The sequence below is a fragment of the Seriola aureovittata genome, chromosome 2 (assembly GCF_021018895.1).
Source record: "Seriola aureovittata isolate HTS-2021-v1 ecotype China chromosome 2, ASM2101889v1, whole genome shotgun sequence".
NCBI classification, from domain to species: domain Eukaryota; kingdom Metazoa; phylum Chordata; class Actinopteri; order Carangiformes; family Carangidae; genus Seriola; species Seriola aureovittata.
Window position 1 is genome coordinate 9,483,805 of NC_079365.1, and position 11,315 is coordinate 9,495,119.

Sequence of the window (11,315 nt, forward strand, 5' to 3'; positions counted from 1 at the left end):
ACCAAACAGAGCTGCTTTAGGTCTATCAGTGCTGGCAGGGTTCCCTTAAGTCCAGGTGTGTGTTTATGAATATGCAGGAAAAAATATATAAAAATAAATATCCAAATAAAAAACGTGCACCAAAGACTGTGTGGTATACATTCACATTTTTGGCTGTGTCAGTCTTCTGCAGACATACAGTACTAGTTGTCACATTTATGGTTTAAGATATAGTTAACAACTTGTATACTTGTACTTTACTGTTATGAACAGACAGAGTTGTGTCATCTCATCTCTCACCACTATAAGGAGAACACTGTAGTGTTCATTATTGATAAAGCTGGATTTTGAATCATTTTGACTTTTTTTGACAGAGTGCCCATAAATCATTGAAGGGGCAGAATATGTACAGTACAGTCTACTTAGACAGTGTTAGATGAGTGTGACAAAGAAAGGATATTACGCACATGCTATTGTTCAATGTTTCTGTCACATTGAAATATATATGATAAATATCGACAGTAGAGTCTTTTAGAATTGCAGTGTTATTTCACAGGAATTATATTTAGACCTCGCATGACTGATTCAGCTGTTCAGGAAAGTGATGGCATGTGGAGAGAAATTGTTCTGCTGTCTTGTTGTTTTTGCCTACAGTTCTCTGTGGCGTCTACCCGGTGGAACAAATAGTGTTCAGGGTGTGAATGTGTCCGTTATGATTTTCTCTTCCCTTTTTTGATTTGTATTTTGATCTATCATAGTCAGGATACTTCTACTGCAACAATTTTCATCATTATTTTTTGCACTATCCCCTCTCAGCATCATTATGCTAGTGTTGTTATTGTGAGCATGTATAATATTAAATTGATGGAAACCCCTTCACCCCTGGTACAGAGAAGACTCAGAGGGTTTCTGTTTCTTTTCAGATCTGTGTAACACTTCCTGAATGGACATTTTACCTATGAGGTAGCTCGCCAATTAAGAATTGGGAGATTCGCTGTGATGAGGACTGGGAACCAGGGTTGGTGTGCTGTAGATTTCTTCCTCCATGTTGTGAAGGACAGAAGGCTTTTCTTCACACTGTCACACTTTGGTGTCTGCTGTAAAATGAGAAGATGTTCATGCTCACCATGGTTTGAATAACATCTCTATCTCTGAAAAACTGCAAAAACAAAACTGTGTGAATAAAAAAAACACACAACTTTAATATCCATAGATATAGTGAATAATACAGTATAAAAGGAACACAAGAATATAGGAATATTGTGACACATACACATATCTCTCACACACACACTTGACACTCTTCTCTAAGTGTAAAGCATCAGGGTCAGGTACACTTCCCCACCCAGAATCCCATTTGTCCATCAATGGTTGGAGGACTGATGCAAAGGGAAATGGAGACAGAACACTATGATAACAGACTTATCCAATGTGTTGCTAGGCAACTAATCCAGCAGGCATGGGGTAACGAGGCCTGTATGTTGTGACAATGGCGGCCAATTATCGGCTGCCTATCTTGTAGAGAATGCATTCTTCTCAGTGCACTGTTTACAAGTCTCGCATGCTGCGGTGGTGCTGCACAATGTTTACTGGTGCACAGTGTTTACTGGATGTGTGGTGAATGTGAATCACACTTACTCCATAAAAAAAACAAATCCATCCCATGAGCAATGTTCATACCTTCAGGCACTTAGTCAGAGGGGACAGGCATTACATAACATGCTTCTACAGATGGGGACAGATTAAAGGAAAAACCTGAAGGGGTCACTGAAGATGACTCATTTGCTATGGCCTTCACAGACACCAGATCTCAAGCCAGTTAAACGTGTGAGTTTTGGACTAAGTGTTAGACAGCGCTCTCCACCACCATTATCAAAAGACCTAATGAGGGAATATCATTTGGAAGAATGGTGTTCATCCCTCCAGCGGAGTCCAGAGACGTGTAGAATCGATGCTAAGAAGCAGTGAAGATGTTGTGGCAGCATGTGGTGGCCCAACAAGAGATACCTTACATTAACTGATTCGAAGAATATCAGTCAGATCTGTGACATTATAGCATCTGAGGCTTTCTGACAAAATTCCTTTGCAAATTTCACCATGAATTGTAGCATGTGATTTCTAGCTCCCTCTGCAGTCTTTTAGCAGCATAACACTTTACAAGTGCAGGATTTAGTTGCTCAGTAAAGCCCCTTGTTGCTCCACTAAAAAGCAACTAAAAGAACCTGAGATTATGCAGTAAACATTATGAACTCAAAGAAAATTACAAACTCTTTGCTACATTGTTAATCAGGTGAAAATAGGTTGATAAAATCTGTCATTTCATGACATAAAAATACATTTAACTTTGAAATAACCACATGTATATTATGCAAGTACAACTGCCTATTATATATGATCATCCCCTCCTGATTTTGTGGTAATGATATGGTCCTACTTCACATCTCCTGCATTATTGTTGATTAATTATTCAAAAAGTGTTGATTCTATCTCCTTATGTCCCAAGACACGGCGACTGTTGGATTTTTTTTTTTATTTTAAGGCTCTTTTAAGAAATGAAAATAAATATCTGAGTTAAAAATATATTGGACTTCAGCTCTCCTAAACAAAAAATGTTTTCCATTAAATGACAAAAACACACACATTAAATAGAATGTACAGCATTTATTCTTATATTAATATACTAATCAATATTTGACACTGATAATTGAAAATAGGTTTGCATTTTTACATTTTAAAGTGCATTGCTGTATAAACAAACTGAAAAAGTGGAATTAAGATTTTAATTAGCTGTGATGCGTCCTTGGATGTTTCTTAAGTGGAACTTTAAAAGGGCAGATGTGCACAGAATCAGAGGGCAAAAAAATTGCACACTGCTCTTTATGGGCTCTAATATTTAAGCATGTCGCACTTCAGGCCACACCCTAATTAGTGATGTCACAGTTGGTGTCCACCATCACCTGTCTGACTGGGACGAGTTCATAAAAGCGTCGCAATGGCAGTTTTCATCCCTAAATGTATCCCTAAGAGTAAACATATTATTTAATTGTTTTATGAAAAACTAGGAGACAGTTACTTTGATTTTGAGCAAAGGCAACTCTAAAACATTTCCAGTTATGAATAATTGATATTATTACTATTTTAAGTTTGCTGCATCATAACAGCTGCCATTTTTTATACAAGTCAGTTTGAACCAATCAAGAGCCAAGTGGTAACAATCAAAATCAGCTAAGTAAACATTAGTGAAAAGTGTGCACCCTGTGAAATATTTGGAGAAGCGTTTTATTGCTCCATGTCATTGTCATTCTGCAGAGTTTTCATTGCCAGGCCCCACAGCGTAACACTGGAGATAAACTGGCCCTCACTGGACCTGTAGGAGCCACCACTGGGCCTGCTGGATGTAAATGAACTGCACTGATTGTCTGTGGGAGGCAGGTAGGGCCTCCCCGGCAGACCTCTGCCCATCTCCACTGACATATTCCCATTCTCCACATATGGACCGTACACAGCCTCCTGAGCTAGGTGGGGCTTGGCCACCTTCATGTGGTCAGTTCTCTCCTGGTGGCTGGAGGAGAGGAGGTGATGCGGTACCAGCGAGCGTAGCTCTGGAAGAGGGGTAGGGGTGGAAGCTGGGCTGAGGTGCATGCTGGGAGAAGGAGTCTCTATATGTGGTGGTGGCTGCGGTGGTGAAGGAGTAGGTGGTGAGGATTTGTCTAGCCCTGTGTGAGGTATCATAGTGGATAAATTCTGCTCACTGGTAGAGGCAGGAGGTTTTCGGTGGCTGACAGGTTTAGGGAATGAGGCTGCTCCATCTGCGCTACGCGTCTGCTCAGAGTTGTCGGTGACCGGGCTGTCGGCTGGCGCCCCTTTGCAGTGCATGTTGCTGTGTCTCCTCAACATGGCAGAGCGAGTGAAGCTCTTACCGCAGGCGTTACAGATGTAGGGTTTCTCACCAGTGTGGGAACGTATGTGACGCTGTAGGTCCCCTGAACCAATAAAGCACTTCCCTGCGTTCATTAAGGAAACAAACTGAGTGTAAAACACTGTGCATACATCAACTACAGTCCATATGGAATTAGGAAATATACTTTTTAGTAAAGACTACATGATGAATCTTACAGGGTGAGTTAAAACATGCTCTCACACATTTTTATGCCTTCACTTTTACTCATCTTTGCAGGTAAAAACAATGTTATTCAACATTAGGTGGTGTCAAATAACCAATTCTGAGCGACTGATTTATTAAGAATGAAAAATGATTGACCCTACTGAAAGAAATTACTCAATACCTGACATTCATATCTGGTGGCCACCAGTTACTCATGCTGCTTGGGAAGCCAATTTTAAAAACAAAAAATTCAAAATTCATTGAGCCATTTTGTCTGACAGTTATAAATCGTGGAAAATAAAATAGACTAGGCCATCATACAATCAAAGCTGCCAGAACTGAAAGTAGATTGTTTGTTTAGATTTTTTTTTTAACATTTTTATAATGCAGTCACGTCTCTAGTAGAATCTGCAAAACCAAAACGTGAATAATATTTTCAAAATAGATTCAGACTGCTCCTCACCACAGGTGGCACAGCTGTGGGGTTTTTCTCCAGCGTGGCGAGCCTTGTGCTTCAGAAGCTTTCTGTGTGTGTTGAAAGATTTTCCACACTGGTCACAGGTGAACGTCTTGTCTGTGGCATGAGTCCTCTTGTGCTCCTTCAGATTGCTCAAGTTGTTAAATCCTGAGCAATAAACAAGTACAGAGAGTGAAACACCAATCTCATGAGCACAAAGTGTGTCAGTTTTACAGATGGGATCTCTGTAAATTCTGCAAGCTAGGGTTAATTGTTTGAAGAGGTTCATTTAAAAAAAAAAAAAAAAAAAAAAAGAGATCATACAACTATGTAGAGAATATTAGGTGTTGTGTAATGATGACTATTTCTTGTGTTGAGAGATGTCACATACCTCGACCACATATATCACACAGATGTGGCTTCTCTCCTGTGTGGACCACTTTGTGGCGATGGACATCCCCTGATGCTGTAAAGCTGGAACCCACAGATCAATATATTGTAGGAACTGATTCAGTTCAGAGAAATGAGGGAAAAAATAAATATAAACGAGGAAAAGGTATTAGTAGGAGATACTTAACCTTTTACCACATAATTCACAGATGTACGGCTTCTCTCCGGAATGTCGCCGCAAATGGGTCTGTAAATTTCCAGCCTGTAGAACAAAAAATCCTTACAAAGGTCAGAATAATCCGACCATCCAACAACAACTATGCCAAATCAGAATAATACACCAGACTGTACCTGTGAGAAGTTTCTCCCACAAACATTACACTGAAAGGGCTTCTCACCTGCAGCAAGAAATTAAGATTCAGGTCTGATATATCAATACAATTAAACCTACAAAATCATCAGTTTGTATATCATGGGTGCTAATAAGGTAATTATACAGTATATATATATATATATATGTACAGTACCGGTATGTGAGCGCTTGTGCAGCTCCAGGTTGCTCAGGTGTTTGAAAATCTTCCCACACACATCACAGCAATACTGCTTATGTCCTGTCTGCTGCTGTGGCTCTGGCACGGTCTTCAGATTTTGTTCCTCTTGGGTCACAGGTGGAGGACTGGGATGTTGTGCATCTGTCACCATCTCAGGAACCTTCTCACCACCTGCAGTAATGCCGTCGACGGGAACTTCTGGAGTTTCAGTCTGAACCAAAGACTCTTCTTGATGACTCTCTTTGGGACAGCTGAGGACGGGTTCACTGACAGATTCAGCACACATCTCTTCCAAAGCCTTCTGAGACCTCAGGTAGTTGTATTTTTTCAGGTACACAGCCTTCTTTGGGCGCACTGGCCTGTTGAGCATGGAGTCTGTTGAGTCAGAGTTGGGTGTGTTTAAATTTTCTGAGGGTGTTAAAGTGGAGACAGGGTTCTTTTCCACAGCCACAGATGTGCTGGGAGGATTTGGCTGAATTGTGTTTCCTGAGCATACAGGTGTGTTGTTGCCTCCCTGGTTGACCCCGAGCTGACAGTGCTGCTCTTCCATCACCACCAAAGGACCTGGGCCTTGATTTGAGGCTGCACTATTAGTCTGAATTGCGGTTTGTTTGAAGTACTGCTTGCTGTAGAAGTTACGGAGCTTGTAGCCATGAACTAATTGTTTTTCCACAGGTGCCTGAGTGCTGCTCGGTGTGTCACAGTTTGAGCTGCTATTTGGCACAGAAACTGACACCCTTTTGGCATGGTCCACGTCACTGCTGAGGCTGGGCCTCTGGGCCTCAGAGGAGCAGTGGAGGTCAACATCATGAGGAAGACTGCTCCCCAAGAGGCAGTCGTGCTCAGAGCTCAACATGCCTGGGAGAGAAAATGATGGGATTTCCACTGGTGGAGGACAAGGCTTGAGGAAGGAATTACACATGCTCTGCACGTTTGGAACCTGCAAGCACTGAGCAATATCCAGGAGCGCTTGTACATTATCTTGATTGACGTCAAGGTGGGAGGTGTACATATAGTCCAATATTTGACCGATGCCACTGACGTCCTGGATAACCAAGTTGAACACCTCGTTCTTCTGACTAGGTGAGTTTTGGAACAAAGACCTGAAAAGATCAAAAATGAGTGAATATTCACACAAATTCACTGATGTGCCACTACATTAAATACATAAAGATAAATATAAAGACACCTGAAATAGGAGCTGAAAGCAGCCAAGACATTTTTGTGGGCTTTGAAGCAGACACCTTTGACCACCAGCATGCAGTCACACAGCAGCCCCTGAATCCTCTGCTCCTGGAGCTGCTGCAGGAGGTAGGAGCTGTGGCTGGATAGGGTGTCCATGGTCACTCAGCTGCTGAACCACTCAGCTCCAACTTCTCCATCAAAAAGCTAGCTAAGGCGAAAAAAAGAAAGTCACTTATTATGAAGTTAATTATTCCTCTTGTCAGGTCCTTGCAATGCAACCCAATTAAAAGTGATGCAAGCAAGTGCTGGCAACATTTTTCAAATGTTAATATCACGGATGTATTATTCATATACATAATTCAACAACCGCGCAGAATCCAGTGTGTCTGTGCGACGAGACCACCCATGCAAAAATTGCATGAAAATTGCTAACGAGCGAACTACAAAGCTATGCTAACCAACCACAGCGGCGTCAATCGGTGCAGCGTCAGAGAATGACAACGTGAAAGTCATAAATATCTTTAGTTCCGTGTTGTTAGTGATAAAGATAAGTCCAAACCTACATTAAAGGTTTCCACCTTTTATTTGGATGATCGGTCACTTTTTGTAGTGCGATAACCTTGCATCACATCCTGGTGCAGCTTGTATTTCGGGCCGCCTAAACATGAAACAGAAACAAAAAAAGCATTATTGGTGTGTTGCAGTATGACTGTGTAATATATATTATAACGTGATAAGATAGTGTAGCTGACACAATGAAAGTCGCTGTACATAACTTTTCAATGTAAAAAAACCCCAAACAAAACAAAACCAAACGTTTAGACAATAGTCTGCTTCAATACGGTAGGAACTTATCTTTTGTTGTGTTTGCACACGGAAGACTAATAATGCAGCCACGGCGACGGTCGGTGTGGTCACGTGTGTTTTGAAAAGTTTGCACGGATGGAAAAGAGCAGGAGCCTCGTTGCTTTCAAATGCGATTTTGAAGCAAAACGAGTTTAACGTCGCGACTCGCCGCATTTATACGTTTGAACAAACCCTCCTTTAGTCTCCGCTGTTGGTTTATTTCCTCATCTGCTAGCTTCGGGTGAAGTTGCCTGCCTTCATTTGGCTAACATTAGCTCGTGTCAGTGCTGTGGGCGGTTGGGTGTCGCATCAGGACTTTACCTGTTCCGTTTTAAACGCTCGTGCCGTTAGTTTCAGCAGACTCGGTTTAGTGTAGGTCATCTAGCTCTATAAGTGTAATTCAAAATGGTGTTTTTCACTTGCAACGCGTGCGGCGAGTCGTTGAAAAAAGCTCAGGTTGATAAACACGTGAGCATGTGCCGGGGCTGCCAGGTGCTGTCCTGCATCGACTGTGGAAAAGATTTCTGGTAATGACCGGGTGTTTACTGTCTTCTCCTTTACTGTTTACTCAAGCTGAGTGTAATCTAAATAGACAGAAAGCTTCATTTAACCCCAAAATGTCGCTTCCTTGTACGTGTTGAACAGGGGTGATGACTACAAGAACCACAATAAATGCATCAGTGAAGATCAGAAGTATGGAGGCAAAGGCTACGAGGCTAAGGCAAACAAAGGAGACATGAAACAGCAGCAGTGGATCCAGGTGAAATGCGGAGAAATTAGGCTCATTTCCATGAAAAGCATTACAGTCAGGATGGTGTCTCTAACTTATTTCTTTTACTGAAGAGAATCCACGATGCCATGAATAAACCTGGGGTCAGTGCAAAGCTGAAGGATGTGCTCAGACAAGTCAGTACGTATGATAACGTCCCGAGAAAGAGGGCCAAGTTTCAGGTTGGTGTTTCTTCAAACTTTAACAACAATGTAATGCTTTATTGATCAGAGTGTGGTGCAGTGGGAATGGGGACTTGCATGTGGCCTCATTATTGTCATGCTGTGATTCCTCCTCAGAACTGGATGAGAAACAGTCTCAAAATCGGCAACACCAGCCTTCACGATGAAGTCTGGGAAATCTTTGCTGCAGCTGACAATGTAAGTTCCACTGCTCAAAAGTTACTCTGTTGTTTGTTTGACTCTTAACTGGTCTTCCTTGTGTGTTGTGTGTTAGCATAGAGCAGATACGGTGAACGAGAAGTATTAGCTAGTTCAGTTCATTGTTCAAATCCAATTCAAATGTAACAATTGGCTCCAATACTTTGAAAACCTGCTACAAATAATTACTTTTTCATCTAGGTAATATCACATGTTGGCTTAGTTATACACTACTGGAATGATTGTCCTATTTGTAAATTTGAATGTTTCTACTAATAATGCTCACACAAGTTAATGCTTGTATTAAAAAAAACCAGTTGCTATAACTGTCAGGTTTTCAGGTTTTGCCATAATAACATAGTAATGCATAAGAGGCAGAGTCTTTACTGCATTTGAGGTGGTTGGTGTGCAGTTCTGATCTTTATGCCATGAGATAGGGAGAAGACATAGCAGCAATATGCAGTCTTCCCTCTGCTGTCTGGTTGTATTAAGTTTCCCAAGTTTTCAATGTCTAAACTGACTTTCTTTACCCGCCTGCAATCTGACAAGGTGCCGGAGGTCCCCCAGCAAACCAAAAAAGATGAACAGACAGTAGCTGAAGTCAAAGTGGATACTAATGGAAGTGAAAAGCAAAACGGCCAGCCAAATGTTGAGAAGAAGAAGAAACTAAACAAACGGGAGCGTAAAGAGGCCCGTCAGCAGAAGAACGGGAAAGCTTTGAAAGGTGCAGAAAAAACAGTCACACAAGAGCCAGAGGAAGAGCAGACAGGCAAGAAGAAGAAAAAAAAGGACAGAAAGAGAAAGCACAACTGTGAAGAGGACGGAGATGAAGAGCAGAATGGGTACAGCGCTGAAAATGAGGCATCTAGCAAGAAAACAAAGAGTAAGTCAAATTTCTCTGAAGGTTCGGGCATTATCATAGTTTTGTTGTGTTGAGTTATTCTGTCAGTATATTGTTAATAGTAGTTCTCTGATACTCACAATGTGGAATGGCCCCGTTTGCATCGGCATCTTTGCAAAGTTTGTTTTGGTAAATTATTAAGATTTTGAAGAAATCAAATACTTATGTTCAACTGTTAACATAACACGTTTTTTTTTGTATTTAAAAGTAAACTCTTTATAATTATGACCCATTGTCTTTCTTTTCACCCAAAAATGTATTTTTTAAGTGAAAAGTGTAGACGTACAGTATATATTTCAGGATTTACTTTACTATCTAACTCTTATTGTCCTTTTCCCAGCTGATGAAACGGCAGAGGCTGATGATATAGACATGTCAGAGGAGACTGAGGATCAAACAGCCTCCAAAGGTAACATGGTTTGGTGCATGACTTTGAGCCACCAGGGGTCAGTGTTGTTTTTGTTGACAGTGAGAAAATGACCCTCAATGAATATTCTCCATACCAGAAGCTAATTTATGCTTCTGATCAACTTACAGGCAAATTCAACTGGAAGGGGAATATCAAGGCAGTACTGAGAGACTCACCTGACCAGGAGCTGCCAGTGAAGAAACTAAGGAAGAAGGTGAGGCATGGAGTGTTTTCATTACTGTGTGTATGAGTCTATAGTTCTATGTTTGTACGGCTTCCCATCTGACTTCTAAACCCAGTATATTCTTGTAATAAATATTATTAGAACTGTCTTTGATTTGATGTGATACTAAGAGCTTGTTCCTCTTTCACAGGTTTTGGCAGCTTACTACTCTTTCACTGGTGATGGAAATTTTAAAACGGAGGAGGAGGTTCTAGTACTGTTCAACAAGAAGATCAACAACAATCCTAAATTTAGAGTTCTGAAAGACAGAGTTAGACTTGTAAAGTAGACCTGTTTGTCTCACCCCTCCCACATGAAATGTGTGTTGTTCATAGACTTTTGAAATGTAAAGGCCATAATGTTGTCTGTCATCCTCCCTTGGATGTTTTTATACAGATGACATAATCTCAAAGATTAAACCATTTTATCACTGAATTATGTGTCTTGTTCCTGATTTCAGTGACAGTTTTACAAATTACCCCAGAATGTGTTAATGTTCTTTAATGTATAAAATGACAATTGTGATAGACGGTTGCTCTCTTCTACATTCCTTGCCCACGGTAGGGCTGGGAAATGGCACCTTATCTGTGGGATTGGATGTTGGAGTGGGGGAAGGGAAACAGGAGAGGTGCACCTGAGGTGAATTTGACTCTCACACGGGACGAAGCTAATGCACATTCCTCGGCACCCCGAATGGGGTTCACTTGGCCAGGGACACAGAAGCTCCATAGAAGCAAGATGCTTGGTGTCAGCCTCAGGTGAAGTTTTAATGCTGTCTGATTTTTCCACCACTAGAATGAGCAGCCTCTGTACCCTACACACACACACACACACACACACACTACACACACACACACACACCTACACACACACACACACCTACACCTACACACACCTACACACACCTACACACACCTACACACACACACACACACACACACACACACACACACACACCTACACACACACACACACACACACACACACACAGGAGGAGCTACAGGAGGAAATCTGCCTAGCTTTATGAAGCTCTGCTAATCCCAGCAGGTTTAACACTGATGCTCATTCATCACACTGCTTACCTGTAATTGTATATTGCATACTTTGGGTATTAGTCAAG

General features: G+C 41.4%; 2 protein-coding genes across 4 annotated transcripts; one reads left to right on the forward strand and one right to left on the reverse strand.

Moving 5' to 3' along the window:
• Positions 1-2,625: 2,625 nt before the first annotated feature.
• On the reverse strand, positions 2,626-7,288 carry zbtb49 (zinc finger and BTB domain containing 49). 3 transcript variants are annotated; one of them, XM_056385491.1, is made up of 8 exons: positions 7,231-7,288; positions 6,672-6,875; positions 5,459-6,585; positions 5,283-5,329; positions 5,120-5,193; positions 4,933-5,015; positions 4,548-4,709; positions 2,626-3,983 (listed from the first exon to the last, which is right to left on the reverse strand). In XM_056385491.1, exons 2-8 carry the CDS (start codon positions 6,821-6,823, stop codon positions 3,259-3,261), a joined length of 2,370 nt encoding a protein of 789 aa, XP_056241466.1. In that variant the 5' UTR covers positions 6,824-6,875; positions 7,231-7,288; the 3' UTR covers positions 2,626-3,258. The 3 variants fall into 3 exon arrangements, with proteins under 3 accessions (XP_056241466.1, XP_056241476.1, XP_056241457.1); XM_056385501.1 differs by having other exon boundaries at positions 6,672-6,871; positions 7,231-7,281; XM_056385482.1 differs by lacking the exon at positions 7,231-7,288 and having other exon boundaries at positions 6,672-7,201.
• A 281-nt stretch (positions 7,289-7,569) lies between these two features.
• On the forward strand, positions 7,570-10,630 carry lyar (Ly1 antibody reactive homolog (mouse)). The gene is made up of 8 exons (XM_056399068.1): positions 7,570-8,040; positions 8,159-8,273; positions 8,357-8,464; positions 8,582-8,662; positions 9,212-9,545; positions 9,904-9,972; positions 10,101-10,186; positions 10,347-10,630. Exons 1-8 carry the CDS (start codon positions 7,919-7,921, stop codon positions 10,482-10,484), a joined length of 1,053 nt encoding a protein of 350 aa, XP_056255043.1. The 5' UTR covers positions 7,570-7,918; the 3' UTR covers positions 10,485-10,630.
• The last annotated feature ends 685 nt before the right edge of the window (positions 10,631-11,315 follow it).